The 21534-nt window shown below is 41.6% G+C and overlaps 1 protein-coding gene across 1 annotated transcript in view; it reads left to right on the top strand.

Moving 5' to 3' along the window:
- The window catches only part of RASA3 (RAS p21 protein activator 3), an 85741-nt gene that overhangs the window by 39152 nt on the left and 25055 nt on the right, over positions 1–21534 (top strand). Inside the window, exons 5-6 of the mRNA XM_015816470.1 lie at positions 11427–11507; positions 12224–12296. Coding sequence (XP_015671956.1) covers positions 11427–11507; positions 12224–12296 — 154 coding nt within the window. The remainder of the gene's footprint in view (positions 1–11426; positions 11508–12223; positions 12297–21534) is intronic.

The raw sequence follows: 21534 nt of genomic DNA, 5'->3' as shown, positions 1-21534 counted from the left end.
GCAGCCAGAAAAACCCCCACGATCAAAGCGGGCGCCCAGGGGAAGCCGCCCAGGCCGCCATCCCAGAGGAAGCCGCCCAGGCCGCCACGAGGAAAGGTCATCCGGGCCGCCCAGGAGCCATCCGTGCCATCTCCCATGAGGAGGAGCCATACGAGCCGCCCAGGCCGCTGCCTCCCCCACGAGCACCTCCGCAGTCAGATGATCCGGGCCGAGCGATTCGGGCCGAGCTCTCCACCCCAAGGGCCACCGGAAAAGCCACCTACAAGCCACCAACGGGACCGCCGAGGACGGAAGGCCGGGGAAGCCGAAGAGGCCGAAAAACGGTAACCAGTCGGCTCCACGTCCCCCGCGCCCCCATGCGTCCCGTATCTAGTCCTGGGGGGCTTACCGGGAGGGGGGGAGTCTCCGGACCTTTCAAGGAGCTTTCCAAGCTCCCCCTTTAGCCATTTCGGGCTCCGCGTTTTCGGAGCTATTCACCGAAGACCGCCATCTCTCACGCATGCGCAGCCAACCGGATGAAGTAACCACTCAATAAATATTCTCCACAAGTATTATTGATGAACCAAGTATTTCTCATTCTAAATGTGTACAGTTATTGTTTGTTTCTTAAGTGAGGAACTTTGCACTTGTCTCTGATAAATTTTATTCTCTTACTTTGAGCCAGTTTCTCTTAACTTTGAGACCAGTAAAAACAGAACTCCAAGGCAAGAGGTTTCCTTAAAGAACATATTTATTGGCTACAAAGTATCGGCACGATCAAAAGTGAAACCAAGACTGAAGTTCCCTCCCAAAGGTTACAAAGTTGAACTTCCCACCCCAGTAATATGTCATTGATCACATTCCCCAATAAACTACTTTGGCGGGCTTTCTAATGGAAGGCTCAACCTGCCAAAACCCAAGCAGCAATGATCTTGTTTCCCACAGGACAATTTATTATTTTATCTAATCTTAAAAGCATAACTCCCCCCTCCCAACTGTGGCAACCGAAAATGAAGTTGCAGCAATGACAGTCGGATCCTCCAGAGAAAAAAGAAATCCTGTAAATGAAGAAGAATTAGAGTTAGGAATCTCCCCAAGGCTTATGAGGGTACTTATCAAAAAATTTACGTATCAATCTATCTGCTTTGACCTCGGAACCTTTTACCCAAATGGCCTGTGATAGTGGGTACCCTTTCCACTATACCAAATACTGTAATTTTCCTTTGCATAACCTAGAATCAAGGATTTGTTTTATTTCATAATGAGTCTCGCCCTCCACTACAAGGGGATTAGGTGCCTGTATTGGAGGAGGTCTTAAAGAGGACTCCCTGAAAGGTTTCAAGAGGCTGCAGAGAAAAACAGGGTGGACTTTTCCCAAAAGACGAGGGAGTTTTAACTCTACTGTTTATAATTCGAACTATGGGGAAAGGTCCAAAGAATTTTGGTCCTAATTTTTTACTAGGCAATTTGAGTCTTAAAATACTTCGTAGAGAGATAGATTTTTCCCCCCACCCAAAACGGCTGCTGAGGAGCCCTTTTCTTGTCAGCCTGCTCTTTGTAAATTTTTGAGGCTTTCGCTAAAGCTTCTTTTGCATTGTTCCAAACAGCTTTCCAGGAGGTCACCCACTGATCTAAGGTTTGAGAAGCGGGAGGCTCCTGCGGGTATTCAGGCATAGGAATGAATTCTCTATCAGTAGCTATCTTAAAAGGGGTGAGTCCAGTGCTGCTATGTACTCGGCAAAAGGGAGGAGGTCAGCTGAGATTGTCTGTTGGTAATCAGCATAACATCTAATGTATTGTTCCACCATTGTGTTCGCTTTTTCAGCCGCTCCATTTGTAGATTGATGAAAAGCTGGAGATAGTCCTTGTGTGGATCCGATCAGTTTAAGGAAGTCCCTCCAAAATCTCACAGTAAATTGGACTTCCCTATCTGAAATAATCCATTTTGGTGCTCCGTGGAGCTGGTATATATGTTTAAGGAACATTTTGGCTTGGGTAGTTTGGCTCCCGGCAAAATCTCAATAGCGTAGTAGGTCGTTCTGTGGGAGGGAAGGATGTCACACTCCGTCTTGCTGAATGCCTCAGTTAAGTCTCAATATTCGCTCAGGATGAGCGGCATCCCAGGTAGGGAATCTATGACGGATTTAAGGGTCTCAAGGGACTGCCCCTGGCTTTCACTTGTGCTGCTGGCAGGGGTAGGAGGTGAAGGCCCCGTCGCTAATCTTAAAGTCCTTGCTCCGTTTTCTTACCAGGTCATGGGATGCCACTTATCAAGCCAGGCTAATCCCAAAATTACTGCCTCAGTCATTTTTGGGACCACTACGAAACGGATGCTTTCCCAATGCTCCCCCACCTCTAGGCATACTTGTTTGGTCAAGTGAGTGGCCGGAACCCCTCCTATAAGAGATGTATCTGTCTGCTCAAACCTCATGGGCATGAGCAACAATTTGGCACGAATGCCTAACTTAAGCACCGTGGGGAGGTTGATCAAGCATCAGGTGCATCCTGAGTTAAAACGTGTAAATCCATCTGGGCTCCTGTCTTAGGTACTAAGAGCTTTGCAGAGAAGGCAAAAGGTGGGACAGGCTGTGTCACCATCAGGTCGTCTTCTCCTTCGTCATGACTGTCACAAGGAGCAGGCATAGGCAAGCGTTCAGTCGGAGTCTCATGCTTCCCCTGGGGAGGAGAGGTAACTTGTGCAGTTTGCTCCTTGCTGGCCCAATTTGACTTCTCACACACTGGTTTGGGTCTTCTCTTAGGTTTCGTGGAAGCAGTGGGTGCGCTCTTAGTTGGAGGAAAAGGGACTGGGCAGTCAGCTGCTCGGTGTCCAAGTTGTCCACATCTAAAGCATTTGATTGGGGGGTCCAGCAGGTACTCTAGTGGACCCACTGGCCATGGCAGGTGGGGAGCACTGGGGCACCTGACGTTTCTCTTGGTCTTGCCTTGGTCTGGATCCTGATGCTGTAGGTCTTTGGTAGCGGTTCAGTTCGATGTCTAAATTTATAGCCAGGTGGTACCATTCATGAAGTTGGTCAGGAATCTCTCTATAGGGGCACGCTTGGAATAAATCACAGTCTAAACCGGCCTTGAAGTGGTTAATCAGTGATCAGGCCACTGCCTGATCCTGTGGTGGCAAACCTATGGCACGCATGCCACAGGTGGCACACAGAGCCCTCTCTATGGGCACGTGCGCCGTTGCCCCAGTCCTAGGCCTTCAGTACTGTCCATGAGCAACCTGCATCAATACCCGTGCAGGGAAAGGTTGCTGCGCCTGCCCCCACCACCCCAAGCATTTTTTTTTTACTAACCTGCCTTTCAGCTGCATTCCGTTTCTCGGTTCACTTCTCAGCCTTCGCCGCGTGTTTGTGGGACAATCGGTAAAAAAAGAAAAGTTCCATTAGACTTTCTAACTTCTCGCAAGATCTCAATCGTGCCGTTTCTCCTTTGCAATCCGCCGCCACTGCCACGTGCAAGGAAACAAAGGGTTTTTTTGGGAAAAAAGGTCAATCAATTCCAACTTCTTGTGAAAGATAGCGAAGTTGGAATTTATAGATTGACCTTTTTTTCCCAAAAAAACCCTTCCTTTGTTTTCTTGCACGTGGCGGCGGCGGATTGTGAAGGAAAAACGGCACAGGGCTGGAAGTCAGGTAAGGAAAGAAAGGCAATTTCTGGGGGGAGTGAGGATTTCTTTGCTTACCTGCCTCATTTGTCCCAAGGCTGCTTTCTGCTCAGACGTGTTGCTCTTTCCAATGGCCTGACCACCCACTTCAGCGCCCTCCCTCCCTCCCTCCCTGAGCCTCCGACACTCCACCTGATGCTTTGGTGGCTCTGTAGGCAGAGCTGCGAAGTTCTCTATCAGAGAAGAGAACTTCGCAGCTCTACCTACAGAGTCACCAAAGCTGTACCTGAATGAGCAGGTGAGGGGGAAACTTGCCCCACTTGTTCCACGGCTGCTTTTGACTGAGCTGCATTGCAGCAACATTTGGCACAATATGCGAGGTGGCAAACAGCTGCGTCACGCTGAAACCGACTGTTTACTGCCTCCTGCCCAATGCGGCTGACATGAGGTCGCGGAACAAGCCAGGCAGTGGTAAGAAACCGGTATACCAGTTCCTTACCTCCACCCAGCTTGTTCCATGGCCTCACGGCAGCGGCATTGGGTGCAACACGCAAGGCGGCAAATGGCCACGGCTGGCAGCAGCCACATTGCGCCGAAACCGGCCATTTGCTGCTTCCTGCCCAGTGCTGCTCTGAAACTGAGGGGCTGACAGGCTGTGGCTGCTGATGGACACAGTTGGCCCTCATGTGCTCGCTTTGTGCGGGGGCCGATGGTGTCAGGCAGCAGTCGCCCCAGCCCCTGCCTCGCCTTGCCTTGCCCTGCAGCAATGGCACTCCTGCCCTGCCCCCTGCCTTGCCTCGCCTTGCCCCGCAGGATGAGCCTCCTGCCCACCATCCCACCCGCCAGAGACCTTCTGTATCTCCCCCAATCCTGCCTGGCCTCCACAGGCGTCCCTCCCCATGAGCAACATCGAGGTGGCCATGCCCACCCAATCTGCCATGACCACCGCAGCCATGCCTACCCAATGGGCCATACCCACCCAATGGGCCACGCCCACCCCGCACCCAGCGATACATAACTGGGTTTTGGGTTGCAGTTTGGGCACTCGGCCTTTAAAAGGTTCGCCATCTCTGGCCTGATCCATCCAGCCACCTTTCGGAATTCCCTTATGTATTCTTTTGCTGGCCGGCCCCTCTGCTTCAAATTGTGGATGTCCTTTTCAGCGTGTAGGGCTTGGAATTCGTCTTCGAATCTGGGTCTCAGCCCACACATAAACAGATTGATTTCCAATAGCTCTGGTGCCTGCTCGTCATGCAGGCTAGTCACGCACTCGGCTGCTTCCCCTTCTATGTTCGCTGCCACAGCGTCAACCATTCTGGCCCTGTCTAGGTAAGCATGGACATAATGATTCATGTGAGCCCACACTTGATTCAGGAAAAAGGACAGCTTCTCAGGATCCCCATCAAATGTGGACTTGATTGGGGAAAGGTCCACAGGTCACTGCTCCCAGTAAGCTTGCTGTATGCCTGGCCACTGGTGTTGGGGTCGCAAAAGGGCCCATCCCTGGAAGGCCCTTTGCTGGGATCCTGGACTGGCAGGGCATCAATAATGCTCAGGGCTGGCATAGTATCAATAACAGTCAGGGCTGGCAGGGCATTGTTGATGGTCAGGGCTCTGCCAGTGCACTAGGCTTGATGTTAAAGCTGGTCTAGGCAGCTGGGAGACAGCATGAGCCATCGCTATGGGACTGGGGCTTCGCCATGGCGGTGGACAGTTTTGGGGACACCTGTCCTCTTGTCCACTGGAGATCACTTGGCAGGTAATCGGCTCCACTTCCCCCATCTTGAGTCAATCAAACCTCTCTCAAGCGTTCGACGGAATGACTGTGGATGGCAGTCAGATACTTCTATTCCTCTGATTCATCCTGAGTGGCTGACTGCTTTGCCTTTCTCAGCACCAGCGAACGAGATCCGTGGGATGAAATCAATGGGAATTCAGCTTCTGCAGCCTTAACGGTGCTTCTCCACGACAGGGCAGCATCCGATCGCCAAATCCCTCCGAGAATCAGTGCTCCTTCCTGCTGCATCAACCTCTCCGGTGGGATCTCCCGGGTTTTCGGTCTCGCTCTGGCCGCCTGGGCTGTAGCCTGCATTCCATCCGCCGTAGTCATGCCAAGCCTGGCGGCCGTTTCCCGTTTCTTTTCCATCTCAATGTCTTCCCTGAGTCTTTGTCGTCCTCCTAAAAGTTTAGGTAGGCGACCGGGGCTCAGGACCCCATGTTTTAAAATGAATTGGAGTCTTGTTTTAATGTCATGGTTTGGATAGATGAGACCAGTAAAAACAAAACTCCAAGACAAGAGGTTTCCTTAAAGAACATATTTATTGGCTACAAAATATCAGCATGATCAAAAGTGAAACCAAGACTGAAGTTCCCTCTCAAAGGTTACAAAGTTGAACTTCCCACCCCAGTAATATGTCATTAATCACATTCCCCAATAAACTACTTTGGCAGACTTTCTAACGGAAGGCTTAACCCGCCAAAACCCAAGCAGCAATGATCTTGTTTCCCACAGGACAATTTATTGTTTTGTCTAACCTTAAAAGCACAATTCCCCCTCCCAACTGTGGCAACCAAAAACAAAGTTGCAGCATTGACATATACATTGTATTTTTCCTTCCTAAGGTATTAGTTGTCAAACTTGGTGCACATTTGATAATCATTACTTCCACCAAATTGCCAATCCTTGACTTTTTCTCAAGAATTTCTACAGGCTTATATTTTCCAGGTTGCTCTAAAATAGAAACATGTTACAAATATAGCAAATTTAAACTGCAAACTCCTGTCCTTTCATTTTACAGCAGAAAGATTTTTTTTTCATGTTCTCTTCCCAAGTTCCCAGAATAACCAAATATATAGAGTTCACTTGAAAGAAAAATTATTAGAAACTCCACTGTTTAGAGTTGGTCTTTGCTTTCCCTGTTCATTTCCTCAATGAGTGCATTCTATGGAATTTGGCTACCGGTAACTTATATTCCTTACATAATCTCTGCTTACTCACCAAGAAATGGATAGTCCTTCATGGGTATGTTTAGGAGATTGCTTTATTATCCTTCATAGATGAGATGTAATCCCTCAGATCATATAGCTTCTCTGATGTGTTCCTCTTTTTCTTGTATCTTTTCTCTTCATTCATTTAGTAGGTTTCCTTAGGGCTGATCTATAATATCACTGTACCTTTAAAATTATATAGTTGCCTTAATTAGAATTAGGGAAGTAGACCCTAATAATTCCTTCAGTTTAATATTCCATGGGTTCCTACTCTTATTATTCTTGAAAACTAATTAAACAAATTTAACAAATGTTGAGGATTTGTTTTTCATTAAATGACACTGAAGTCAAATCATTTAATTTTCTTACATTGTTTTCTCCTCTTTGTATTTCTTTCTTAACCATACACTAAAAGTCCCAATGTTTTATATCTCTTTGTTTCCAGTATTATAGAACTGCTATCTTAATTTAATGAGAAATCTTTAACCTAACTTATGCAACTAGTATTTTCATTTCGGTTAACATTTTATATATCATGTTCACTTTCTGGATTTACACAATTACCTTGTTTTTAAGGCTGCTTGACTAAAACTGTTGTGTAGCCCTTTTTTGCCCCCTCATTCTAAATATTTGGAAACATCACTTTCCTGTTCATGAATTGTTAACTTGTGCAAAAAGAATTTTAAGTATGACGTGAGATTTTACATAGAAACAGAAATGCTGGGTCTTTAGTTGCTTTTTTAAAAGTGTAAAAGTCATTTTTTTGACATCTCATTGTGCATTAGCATTCATTAAAATTCTGGTCACGTCTTCGTTGAAGAAAATGGAATCTGGGTTTTTATAGTAACAAATATGAATGGAAGGATTTTGTGAATGGTCTTTTTCTTAAAGAAAAGAAAAGAAAAGCTTGGAGCACTTTCACAATTAACTCATAAAACAATTCAGCTACTAATGAATTGACTCCCTGTCTTAAAACAGCATTATAACTGACAGGTTTTTCCCCTCTGCTTCCTCTACTAAGTATCCCAGCTGGTGTTTTACAAACTCAAAGCATCATTCTGAGAGACGCTTCATGATTTATAATACAAGATTGGTTCCTGTGAAACCATTAGGGATGAATTGCTTCTTGTCAATGATTATTTGAAAGGCATTCCTGTATCTGTCTCAAAGCATATGTGAAGGAACGCTTGTCCAGCAAATGCAAATTTCAGGGACACAATTTCTTCATGTTTTTCAAGCATAATGGAAGTATCCTTCAAATATTGCTACAGATAATCAAATAGCTGCAACAGAATTTATTATTTCCTGAATGGGGAAAAGATATAAATCGTGGCTTGTAAGCTAATATCCAGTGATTCTCAGATCATAGTTTTCACTTATATAATCACTCAACAACCATTCAGCTTCAAGGTCTCCCAGCACTGGACAATTAATTTGTGGAAAGGGCAGAAAGAAATTGCTATGGGTTTGAACTATTGTGAATATAAGAGCCACTTGCACCTTGACACTGGCAGTGGACAGTCACCTGTTTTGTTTAGTCTCATTGCTTGTTGACGATGAAGATTCTTAACTAACCAAACTGACTGTGAGACTTTTGGAAGTCCTGGCCTGGAGAATTAATTGAGCTATGTAAAGTCTGGATGTCTGTGTTTAATTGCTGAATTGGTCAGGGAAGCCTGAGAAATTGGATGAAAGAGAGAGAACTAGCCTTTCTTGATTTACAAGAAATTTAAGAATATTGTTCTCCAAACAGAGGAAGTAGGAAAGACTAGAATAACATAAGCATTACTACAGAATTTAAGATGGATTGTTTTGTCCAGGTAGGAACTGTTTGGAGCAGCCCGTGGTGATTTCTGTCAGAGCTAAAACTCTTGTGAAGCTATACTTCCTTTTCCTTTTCCTGCAGCTGTTCAGTTTCTAGTAGTCGAATACTACTACCTTCATGATCTTAGTTGACTAGTGCCAAAGCCAGGCACTAAATCTACTTCCTCCAGTTTGTTAATCTCACATTTTGCTTCCCTTGACATGAAGACTAGCTGTTTTCAAGGGACATGTCCTCATGATGTCAGCTTAGAACCAGCCTTTATTGTTCTAGTTTGGAAATTGTAGTTTTGTTCTTCTCCCAACAGAAAACTTGCCATCTGTACAATCTAGGTTATCATAGGAAAGAGCCCAGAGAGGACCTGATTGGGGAAGGGATCTGTACAGCTGGCCCAACTAAACTCTGGAGGAAATTCCCCCTCCTCAACTGGTTGCTGCATGTTGTGCCTGCAGGGCCATTTTGGATTTGGCTATGAAAGAGAGCAGACAACTAATATTTTTCTCTTTACATTGCAACTCCGGAGATTGATAGTTCTGTCAGCCAGGAGTGCTGCTATTTCATGTGAGACATATAAACACAAGGGGGTGGGGAGAGAAATTGAAAGCAGCCTTTTTGGCTCACCAAACATATTTTTCCTCATTTTCTTGAGGGAAATTGTGTTCAGGAGTAAGAAAGAAAATAAAGATCCGTTGGTTCAATAGCACTGAGAAGACTCTGGTTCAGGCTTCTCTGCTTTGTATTTCAAGTCAGCCGTTCCAATCACTTGCAGATTATTTGGCAGTATTGTCAGAGAAATGGAAGGTTGATATACCTGTCAGACAATCCCCTTTCCTCCCCAAAATTAGTGCTTCAACCCCCAATCCACTCAGTAATATATACAATGGAGAGGCTGGTGTTTGTTTTTTCACTCATCTGTGACCGCTGGTTGAAAGGATGATTGGAAGCCAACCATTGCTGCTCTAAAACTACTCAACGGTTGTGTGAGCATAGCAACATCACCAGGCCTAATTATTGAAGCACAATAAAAGCAGGCTATGAGTGCAGTAAAACTGATATTAATACTCTTTCCTCCTGAATGAAGGACAGAAGGAGAACATATGAACATGGCTTTGAGAATGATCTTAACTGCCATCAGTCTTAGGCAGTATCTGGGTTAGAAGATAGCAGTTGTAATTTAATAGAGTTTAGTCAAGAAAGAGAAAAGTTGCTCAAAAAGGTGCACCACCAAGTTCTATTTATTACAAACTTGCAGGTAAAATAAGTACCTGATGGTTCTGCAACAGATTTTGGGCTAATAGAAAATGAGTCCTATTAGGAAGCAGAACTGGTTTCTTGGATGGAGTTCTTTTTGCTAATGTGAGGAAACATTACAGATTTGCTGAAGAGCCTATTATACAGTGGTAAAATAGTCTCTGGAGAGACCATTATTTGGTTTCTCAGATTCTATAATCTGTTGATTTCATTCTACCTTGATGTAATGCCCATGAGGCACATGAGTGATCTTCATCTGTTTCCTTACCAACAAGGATGCTACAGCTATATTGCTGCTTCACATGTAGGTGAAATGGGAGCAGAGTGCTGTTGCAAAGAAAATTCCACACCATGGATGATACTTCCACAGTGCCTTTACCCACTCTCTTTCTCTCTCCTGCTCCTCCTTCCCTTACTTCCTCCTAGTAGTTGTTCTTAAATGCCATTCTATTCAGGGAGTATGAGCCTGGAATGCAGTGAGCCAGGAAGTGCAACAGAACAAGTAAAACATTTAAGAAATCCATATTATAGCTGTCTGGATGTATTGTATTTTAAACCTTCAGTGGAATATAAGAACCCATTTGCACTTCCTCTAATGAGAGGAAGAAATGATGAAATGAATTTAATCAGATGTTCATGTTAGTTACATTTCAGAGATTAGTAAAAATGAAAACAGAAATTAGAGAAAAAAACACAAACCTTTTCTTAATTAAATACTAGGGCCTCATAATTGGTAGGCAAGAATGAGCTCATAACTTGCCTTTCTTGAGCTCAAAGCCAATAGATTGTCGTCTCTTTTTAAGGGCCATAGAGTTGACATTAATTACATGAGCATTTATAGATTTCCACATGAATGAATAATTGTATGGCTGTGCAAAGTGATTCTCTTTTGGCTTTCTATCCAGATGCATGTTGAATTTGGTTCTCTGTTCTCCTGACATTTGACTGAAGATTGCAGTCAGCAAGTCTCTAATGCCTTTTGTTCTGCAATATATCTTGAAGAGGATCTTAAGCCCATTTTTTTTTTAAAAAAGTATGGTTATAAAAGTTTATTTTATCTGATTATTATTCTGCCTCATGTTCTATTACATTTGTGATCCAACAAAAATCAGTTTTAACAAAATAGGGGCATCTTCAAGGTATAGTCAAAAAGGTCAAGATGGCAGCCCTGACAGTGCTTACCAAACTATAGAATAACAGAGCTGGAAGCGACATTGGAAGTCTTCTAGTCCAACCCCCTGCTCAAGCAGGAGACCCTATACCATTCCAGAGAAGTGGCTGTCTAGTCTCTTCATAAAAATCTCAGTGATGCACCCACAGCTTCTGAAGGCAAGCCATTGCACTGGTTAATTGTTCTCACTATCAGTAAATTTCTCCTTAGTTCTAGGTTGATTCTCTCCTTGATTAGTTTCCATCCATTGTTTCTTGTCTAGTCTTCTGGTGCTTCGTGGCAGCCTCTCAAATATTGGAACACTGCTATCATGTCACCCCCAGTCCTCCTCTTTACTGGACTAGACATATTTAATTCCTGCAACCGTCCTTTTGTTTTTAATACATATCAACATGCAGCAACGCTCCAATCAACACCATCGTAGCTCCCATTTTGAAATATTTTTTTAACCTGCAGACATCTCTGTAACAAAAGGGCAATCCACATGGCAATTTGTGGTATTCTGCATTTTTGAAGTGAAACAAAAAAATTGAAGAGCAACCTTTTGTTGCATTTCCTATGGTGATATTTTATGTAATAGTTGTCTTTTTGTTCAGAGTTCTAGAATGCCAGGGACTCCCAATTGTGAATGGCCAGTGTGATCCTTATGCAACAATTACACTAGCAGGACCATACAGGTTAGTAGCATTTATTGCTTATTCATTTTTTGCAATCTGGTTAAAGTTAAATGAAGAATCCAATGAAATAAATAAAATGGAGACTGTCTTTAAGAATTTGGGAGTTAATATTAAATTCCTACTTCTCTGTATGGAGAATCAGATTTTATTATGGTAACATCTACTGGTCAAACTATTGCTGTTGCCCCAGATCATGTGATTCCGTTGCAAGAGTTCCACTGACAACTAATCTGGGCATAATTCAAAGAGCTGATTATGCCCTATAACGCTTTTTAAGAGCATAGAACAGATTATCTTCTTTATAAATCACTTTATAAAGCTTTAAGAAAATGAGAAAAAAAATCAACACAAGATAATTACAATGCTTGCTTTTTGTTGATGTGAGTTTGGAAAGTGTTGGACTAGAATTAGAGATATGCAAATTCAAGTCCACTCTCAGCAACCGAAACTCATAGGGTTTCTTTGAACGTCTAGAGGAAAGACAGAATGTACATATGTATGTCCTTAATTAATTGTTTTAAAAAAAAATACACTAAGAGATATGGACAACCTAAAGGTTTACTTCCTGTCTCATCCTGCAAGAAGCTTAGAGAGATGAAATAACCAAAAAAGCCATTGTTAAGTATACTTTTAAGAGAACTCTAACACTAGGCCTGACACTTTTCAGCTTATCCTATTTTGGGTAATATTTCTGCCTTGTCCTTTTTTCCTTGCAGATCTGAAGTCAAAAAGACTAAAGTTAAAAAGAAGACAAACAATCCACAATTTGATGAAGTATTTTATTTTGAGGTTGGTATTTTGGAGGAAGGGGGGGAATGTTCTGCTGTAGATGATTGCCATAGTTCCATGCTGTGCCAGCTGCTGGATTTTAGAGAGTGCTCAAGGTAGAGCTTGAAGTATATCCTGGAACCAGCCAGCTATTTGATGGAGCAGAAATGTACTTTCCAGCCGAATGCAGCATTGTTCTTCTGCAGAGAATTTCTGAACTCCTCATTTGGTGCTTCTGAACCAGTCATCCAATTTTGAATTGGTGCTGATAAGTGACTCCTGTTGACTTTGGAGCTTTATGGGTCCTCTGCTATCTTTTTGATCAATAATGGGATGGTTGTCTCAGAGGAAATATAAAAAGCTTTTAAAAAAGTAGCAGCAACCCATTCAAAGCCGGAGTTCATTGGTTAATTGCCAACATGCTATCACACAAAAGGTCTCTTTGCTTCAATAGAAAGCACTTCCTTTCCACTGAGAATGCCAAAGATGTTGTATAACAGGACTTTTTGAAAAATGAAAGGAGGTAAAACTTAGCATCCTTCAGAACTGTTTCCCCCCCCACACACACACACTCTATTTTCTTTTGTTTTGATAGTGGTAGCTATAGGGATAAATGCAAACTTTGAACAGTTCGTTTCAGTTCTGAATCCTGGTCACTCCAGATTCTTTTATCTCATTATTCTTGTCTACTAAAATAACTTACTAGATGTTCAAGGACATCCTCACAGTGACTAGTGTGCAGTAGCTAAGTTAAATCACTGAATATAGAGATTCTTCATATTGGATCAGACTACTGATCCAGCCACATCAGTACTGTCTATGTTGGAAGGTCATCATTCTCCAAAATCTCAGTGCCAGCTACCAGGTTTGAGGCAAATACTGTTTTCCCCCCACCTTGGTACAGCTCCTGCCCAGATTATTAGAGGAAAAAAGGAGAAAATGCTCTGAGAGTTTTTCTTTTTTCTGTGCAGCACCACCAGTTGGTGCTGTATTCTACACAGTAGTGAAACAAAGAGTTTGATGTATGTGACATAAAGCTCTGTATCGGTACTTTGTCATCTTCCTTGTCTGTGTGGCCACTGACAATTCACACTGTGCTGCTTTTTCTACTTTACTGCAGTACTGAATAGGATGCCAATAATTACAACAGCTCCACAGATCCTCTGAAGGTCTCAGCTGTTCCTATCAAGCATTAGATATATTTAGGAAATGATAGGATGCATGGAAATTGTGCATGTGATTAATTCCAGTTTGACATGCAAGTTACACTAGGACTGCAAGCATAAGGCCTAAATTTTAGCTCATGGAAATAAGTAAAGATAGTCTGGAACTTACAGTTGCTTGCTTAGTGACAGTTCAAAGTGCTGATGGACTCCCTCCCCGTGGGTGCCCATGACCCAGTTCTGATGATCGCCCCCTCCCAGTCATGTGGACACTCAGCAACCAGCTTACATTTACAGCTCTTTACAGTGCCTCGCATTCACATAGCTATAATTTACAACATTTTTGCTAAAAACAGGTATTTTCAGGCCCCATAGTGATCAGTGGGCTCACTTAACGACTGCAGATTCACATAACAACCATGGTGATTCACTTAATGTCTGCTATAAAAAAGGTTGTTACATTCAATTGATAATATGATCACCCATTTTATGACTCATGGTTTATGACTAATGGGCAGGTTGCATTACAGTCATAAGTTGAGAATTACCCGTACTTTTAACATATTGCCCATGTATAACTTATCTCAGCTATCCTAACCATTATCCTGCAGTGTAGATCCCTAATAATTCCATATTGTAGACAGATTGCCATTGAGTGACACAAGTGTACTTAATATTATCCAGTGATTTCATCGATAAAGTGATGTATTCACTGTGAAAGTTGTCTCTCACAGCTAACTTTACACTTTGCTTGCTCTAGACAACAAGCAAATAATGGAGCTCTACTGATTTGAAATCTAGAAGTATCTACTCACTGTAGAATTAATGTATTTAATGTAATTAATTAGTGTAATTAGTGTCCTGACTAAGCTTCATGAAAATTTTAAAATTAGTATGGTAGAAATATGAAACATAATTGGGAAATTTTAAACAGATTATGACTTCTAGGTGACATGGTTAAAATCCTGTTTTATAATGAGATTTTTCCAGAAAAAATGGGGTGGGGGTGGTTTCCTTGTGATGCGCAGTTTGACACCCCTGTTATAGAGCCACAGGAACAAAACTTGTCTGAACCTTACTCATTGAAGTAATATCTTGCATTTCCCTATGCAGATAATTTTCATATTTTTTGTGCAGTAAGGTTTACACATATATTTTTATGTCCAAATTAATTTAATAAAGCTCTGTTAGTGTGAACAATGGGACAGGCTAATGGTTTAAGAAGGAATAAGCCCACTGATACTCAAACCAAGGGCTTAAGAAATTATATCTGGAGGCAAATCCTGCTGGGCTGAGTACAGGACAACTTATCCTAGACTTCTGCTGAGCAGTGAGGACTCTTCAGTCCAGCTGACTTTGTACATATATGGAAAATTGGGGCTGGTAATTTGGTAGGGGGTAGGAGGCTTGGAAATCTGGAAGGTCACAAAATGATCTGAAGTAGAGATCTGAGCGTGGGCAAGGAAAGATGTCAGAACTGTTACACAAGACCAGTTTTGGGTGGAGACGGTTTCTTGAATGAAGCAGGAGATAACAGGAGAGGCAGAACAGCTGACCTGTGTAGGCAGAGATGTAGTATTTCTGTATCTGGCCTTATGGCCCTTTTATGGTACCTTTGTGTGGGATGCTGCCAATTCATTATTCAATTAATAATGTCACTGACACAAGCAATTCAGGGTGTGGTTTCCTGTGACTTGCTTTCTCAGGGAGGAGGAAAGAGGTAAAGCCCTTCAGAAGGTGGTAAAATTTTCTTCATTCATTGGAAAAGAAAACGAAGCACGTATATTTGTTTAGTGCAGGAAAAAAGGAGACAAAAATAAGAGGTCTGACTGAAAAAGGAAACAAACTCTGGATCATTGTGGTTGGGTAGCAGTGAGGAGAACTGAAAGAAGGTGAAGCAAATGAAACAGCTGGTGATGGTGCAGGTGGCCATGACAAAGTCACAGAGGAAACCTGCTGTATGATGCAGCAGAATATTTTGAGCATGAAAAGTTTGGTGGTACAAACTGAAAAGGACACAATATATGATAAGTAAAACAATCCGATTTCCATACTTGTTTTCTAACACCCAAAATGATTTCTAATGACTTAGTCACCTGGGACAGATTGATAAACTACAACACTACAAGTTTTCCTAAGGATTCTTCCAGACTTTTATTACCTTCATCTGTTTTCTTCAAGGCTGCATCATGATAGTGAGAATATGAAGAAACTGCCTCCTTTGGAAGCTCAAGGCGTTTGGTCTGCTCTATTCTTTCTGTTACCTCTTTTGAGATGTGACCAGAAATAATTCCAGATTCTGCCGTTAAGATGTAAATTATGGTCAGAAGAAGCAGCAAGTTAAAATGTTCTGAGGCCAATTCTAGTCACTTTCAGCCTAGCATAAAGTGGAACCATCTTGCAAATGCTCTTTCTGGAAAAGGAGTCATGGATGAGATTGTTGAAAAGAGTCTAGAGCAGTGATGGCGAACCTTTTAGAGACCGAGTGCCCAAACTGCAACCCAAAACCCACTTATGCATCGTCGGGTGCCAGGTGGGCATGGCCCATTGGGTGGGTGTGGCCCATTGGGTGGGCGTGGCTGCGGTGATAACAGCAGACTGGGTGGGACTAAACAGTTCAATCAGTCAATTCCAACTTTGCAAGATCTTTTTTTTTCCCGCGAGAAGTTGAAATTGACTGATTGATTGAACCTTTTTTTTGTGTACACGGTGGCGGAGGCCTAAAGCAAAAAGGTTTTATAAAACCCAGCTGAAGGCCTAGGACTGGGGCGACGGCGCGCGTGCCCACAGAGAGGGCTCTGAGTGCCGCCTCTGGCACCCGTGCCATAGGTTCGCCACCACTGGTCTAGAGAGAAAAAAGTTGCAGTAAAGTACTGCAAACCTTACATGACTTTACCCAGTTTATGAAAGAGCAATACATCTCCTCCCAAGAATCATTAAACTTTTTACCATAGTGACTTTGGGCTCTTCCTTCCCTTCTAAAATTAATTTATAAATGCAGCTAAGATTTTTAAGTTTCTTATGGAACATCAAATGTCTGAGAGAAAAGGAGCAAAGATATCCTAGCAGAGCCAGAATTTGTTTAAGGTGTGTGCTAAGAAAGTGTTATCTACACTTCTTGAAGAAAGATATTCTCAGTAGGGCTGGATACTCAACTCCTCTCATACTCAGAAGTTAATACTTGTCTTGAAATATGTATATGAGAAAAATAGGAAGCAGTTGTGCAGGAATACTTCCTGAAAATGCCGGACAGCAATTAAAAAGGAAGAAGATTTTGCAGAACAGGTCAAGAAAGTACCGGCAGAAAGTACTAATAGAGTACAGAATGGCAAAGGGCCAGGATATGAAAATGCTTAAAATGTATCTGGAAAATACCAGGATGTGAAAACTGTAGTTAAGCCAGAAGTCCTTGGGTTTTGTTTTCATCCTACACCATGCACTCTGAATCTGTGAGATACTTATGCTGTATGAAGGAGTACAAAAGTCAAAATATATTTTGGAATATACCAAAGCTGTATAGTATATTTTCATGCAGCTCTCTGAAAAAACAGATGTCTATAGTTGGGTAATAGGGGACTTGCAGAGTACAAGATAAAAATGTCATGTTGTAGAAACAGCTATCATGTGAATTTAGTTTTAATTGGCTATTGTATGCACATGTATGAATCGTGAACATTGAAAAACACATATACATCAAATCTGTTAAGACCCCCTACGTCCTCTGGGACAACCAATCTGCAGGTATATCAGTGGCTATATTTCCTCTTCAAGGACTCAAACTGGTAACATTTTACCAAAATGTGGAAGGTATAACCAATTTTAAAGTGCTGGTTGAATTGAATTTATGGGGTCTTTCATAAGATTTGAAAGTGAAATTAATTCTATAACAAATGGTGGAGATATTTTACAAAATATTGCAACATATATGGAAATGCACACTGAGTCACTGTATTCTTATTCCAAGATACATTTAACTTAAATACATAACTAAAGATTCTAGTTTTGGTGTTTTAATTCCATTGTTATTGTGCACTGGATGTGAACCTGGATGTACCTCATAGATGTCTGTTTATTTGGCTTTGTATTCAGAACTGAATTTTCTTTGGCTGACTCAGTTTTAAAATGTAGTTAAATCAGTTTGCTAATACATTTTTAAAATGTATAGTAATAACGCTACCTGATTAGGGAAGAAGTTTCTGAATTTTTAATGGGAGGAGTTATATTGTGGTTATTGCTGGGTGGAGTACTCTCATTCCGTGTCAAGACCTCGTTAAAAATAAAAAAAAACCTCAAAGCTTTTGTTGTCTTTGTTGGGTTAGTTAGGTGAAAGATTTATAGATAATTTCAGTAAAGGTAAATTGATCCCCTCCCATGTTTTACATATGCAGCTGCTTCTGAAGTGTTTGAAAAACATCTTAAAGCATATTCGAGGTTAAAGGAAAGAAGGTGACATTTCTGGATATCAAAACCAACTTTCATATACTGAATATAGTCAAAAGTGGAGACTTTCAGAAAATCAATATTTCTTTTCAATTTATCTCCAAAATAAATGTGAAAAACACATTTAGGCAAAATACAATCTACAGTTCTTTATTTCCTCATAGAGATTAATTGTCATGACTTTAGCTGAATGGTATGATTGATTTAGCAGGCAGGGTATTGTTACGAATTCTTAGGAACATATAAATGTTTCAAGTATTCAAAAGCATTAAAATCTGTGTGTATATATTCATATGTACACATACACCTGTTATATTTGATTGCTTTTTAATCAGTCTGAATACTATTTTCCATTATCCTTTTGCTTTTCTATCCTTGAAGTACAGGTAATTCTCAATTTAGGACTAGAATGTGATCATAAAGCGAGACATCACATGACTGCATTGCTTAGTGACTGCAATTCTGGCAATCCCCATGTTATCATTAAATGAATTTTAACAGTCATTAACCAAGGACGTATCCAAATCCAAATCCATTCTAACCTTGATCCCCCCTGGCCCTGAGCCTCCGCAAGATAAGGGGCTGCCTCCAGTTACCCCCACCCACTACCTCACCCCCAGCTTTGCCCTTCTGACCACTCTGTACCTTGCCTTGCAGGATGGCAAACAGTACATGACCCTGGGGCTGCTTGCCAAGCCCCAGCTTTATTAACTTAAAGAGGCCAGAATGGGCCAAAACACCCTTTTCCCCCACACTCCTGGACCTTATTGGGCTGGCTTTGTGCTGCAAAAAAAGGGGGGAAACAGGCTGAAAGCAGTCTTTTCCCATTTTTCACAGCACAAAGCCAGCCCTAGATAGCAGCCAGGACAGCATACCTCATCAGCAAATGGAGCAAGAAGCCGATGAAGGTGAACTGGGGCATGGACCGCAGGATGGCAGGGGTCAAAATTACATAGATGGGGGAAAATAGGTGGGTGGTGGTGGTTGCAGCAGTTGTAAGTATGGGTGGGCTGCCAAGCTTCCAAATTTTGATCACATGACCATGCGGGCGTTGCAACAGCTGTAACTTTAGGCATGCGTGGTAAGACCATTTATCACTGTCATGTCACTGAAAGAATGTCCTTAAGTCAAGGACTATCTGCACTGAAATATTATAGCAAGGATAAATTTTAAAAAATAATATCTGGACTCAGATGGGAAAGGTCAGATATGTCTGGCAAAATTTATCCAACACCAGTTTTCAGGGGGAAATGGTATTTATATAAATTATGCTGAGGTGGACTTGCTTCTCCTTCCTCAAATTTTAAGGCTGTGAGACAAGGTGTCTTGGGGACATGTTCACCCCATTTTGTTTCACAGACTACATATGTATGTTCCGTTGTAGAATGATAATAATAATAATAATAATAGTAAAGTTGGAAGGGACCTTGAAGGTCATCTAGTCCAACCCCCTGCTCAGGCAGGAAACCCTATACCATTTCGTACAAATGGCTGTCCAGTCTCTTCTTAAAAACTTCCAGTGTTGGAGCATTCACCGCTTCTGGAGGCAGATTGTTCCACTGGTTAATTGTTCTCACTGTCAGAAAGTTTCTCTTTAGTTCTAGGCTGCTTCTCTCTTTGGTCAGTTTCCACCCGTTGCTTCTTGTCTGCCTTCAGGCGCCTTGGAGAATAGCTTGACTCCCTCTTCTTTATGGCAGCCCCTGAGATATTGGAACACTGCTATCATGTCCCCCCTCATCCTTCTCTTCATTAAACTAGACATACCCAATTCCAGCAGCCGTTCCTTATATGCTTTAGCCTCCAGTCCCCTAATCATCTTTGTTGCTCTTCTCTGTACACTTTCTAAAGTCTCAACATCTTTTTTACATCGAGGTGACCAAAACTGGATGCAGTATTCCAAGTGTGGCCTTACCAAGGCATTGTAAAGTGGTATTAATATTATATACATATATTATACTAGCCAGTCTGTAACTGTATTGAATAAATATTTCTAGCCTTCCTGCAATCACTTCTAAAGGTTATTACATTTTAGATATGCCCACAAAACGATGAGTTCAAAGTGACTCATAATCACAGATTAACCTAAGCTGTGGTCATTATAATGTGAGTTCTTATTTATTTATTTTTCTTAAACTGCCATCTGCCATATAGGAGAAGAATTGCAGAAGGAGGGATGAGTCTCAAACTGGAACTCCTTTGGCCTTTTACTTCCTGCAGGACTGAGCCAGATTTCCCAGGGGGCTAATTAAGCATCAGCATAAGCCCCATCATCTGACTTCAGTTCTGTCATCATTTCTCCAAAACAATAAAGCCAAGCCTTTTAAAGACAGCCTGTAAAACTGAGCCTTCAGGGTATTTTACTGTGAAGGATGCCAGACTAAATTTTTCCCTTTCTTTATTTCCTCCCTTCACTTCATCTTGTATCTAAGCCTTTCAGTTGTTGCTTAGGGCAGTTGGTTTTCCTGCCTTCAATTCTACAATTTGTCTGGAGTATTGTCAGACCGATAGCGGTTTTCCCTTGGACATAGAAATATAACATATTGCCCTATTATCTGAATAGCAAGGATAATAATAAATTAGTAGTAGATGAAGCTAAGTTATTTTGATTCCAAAGGGTCTGTGTCTTTTCAAGCCTTTCTAGAAAATAAAAAAAGAAGTTTTTACTGGGAGCTCTGGGAAATTGAGAAATATCCAGTCCCAGGGCATTCCTCTACTATTGGCAAACACTTTTCTTGCAAGTTCCACTTTCCTATATTATGCTAGAATATAGAGGACATTGGCAGGTGAAGCAGCACTCTTCCACAGTATCTGTTTATAGACAGGTCTTTTGCTTTCTGCACAAAAGTGTCCACATGTACTTGAAGTTGGCATTGCCAATATGAATGCTTGGTGTATTTATTTGTTATAAAGCTAGCCACTAGGTAAGGGAAATAAAATGTAGTCTTAATTGTGGAAAACAATGTTATATATTTACCAACACTGTTTTCCTTCTTTCCCTTGTAACTTATAAAATTCTAGGGAAATAGATAAGAGGAAGTGGGAAAAATCAAGAAAGCTTGCTTTATTCTTAAAAATGAAACTAAAATTTGGAGGAATGACTTCACTAGAAGACTTTGTTTTTGATTTTGTTTCTAATTGCTAATTTTGGTTGATTTGCTCCTTTATTTCCTCCTGTTCTCATTTGGATATTAATTACTTGTTTTTTAACTTAAGTATTTGTAATTTTACTAAAGTATTTGCAAGTTAAGATTTAACTTCAAGTATTTGTAATTGATCGAGTTCATGAGAGAGACCTTATTGTTTTAACAAACAGTATCAGTTGATTTGATGTATATTCCCTAGGATATCTTAATCATACTCCCATAGGTCCAGATTTCGTGTAGCCATGAATCATAAATCTTTGGGGGAAAAGGCAGCGGGAATTGCTTGTAATGAATTCTCAGTCATTATGTTATCCAGTGTGTAAGAGAAATATTTGTTTTACCTTCAAATAAGTTAGGTGCTTTGCTTGCATGCTTCCTTGATTCCTGCTCATATCTCTTGCCATTGTTCTTCAGAATTTTGACCTCAGGCCACTTGAAAATATGTCATTTTTGATTTAACATAAAAAAGGATTTGGAGTATAGGATTTAACATACAAGAGCAGGATTTGTAAT

Source organism: Protobothrops mucrosquamatus, unplaced genomic scaffold, assembly GCF_001527695.2.
Source record: "Protobothrops mucrosquamatus isolate PMUCROS unplaced genomic scaffold, P.Mucros_1.0 scaffold455, whole genome shotgun sequence".
NCBI classification, from domain to species: Eukaryota; Metazoa; Chordata; class Lepidosauria; order Squamata; family Viperidae; genus Protobothrops; species Protobothrops mucrosquamatus.
The sequence above is the reverse complement of the archived record's forward strand: the minus strand, read 5'-3'. Positions and strand labels throughout refer to the sequence as shown.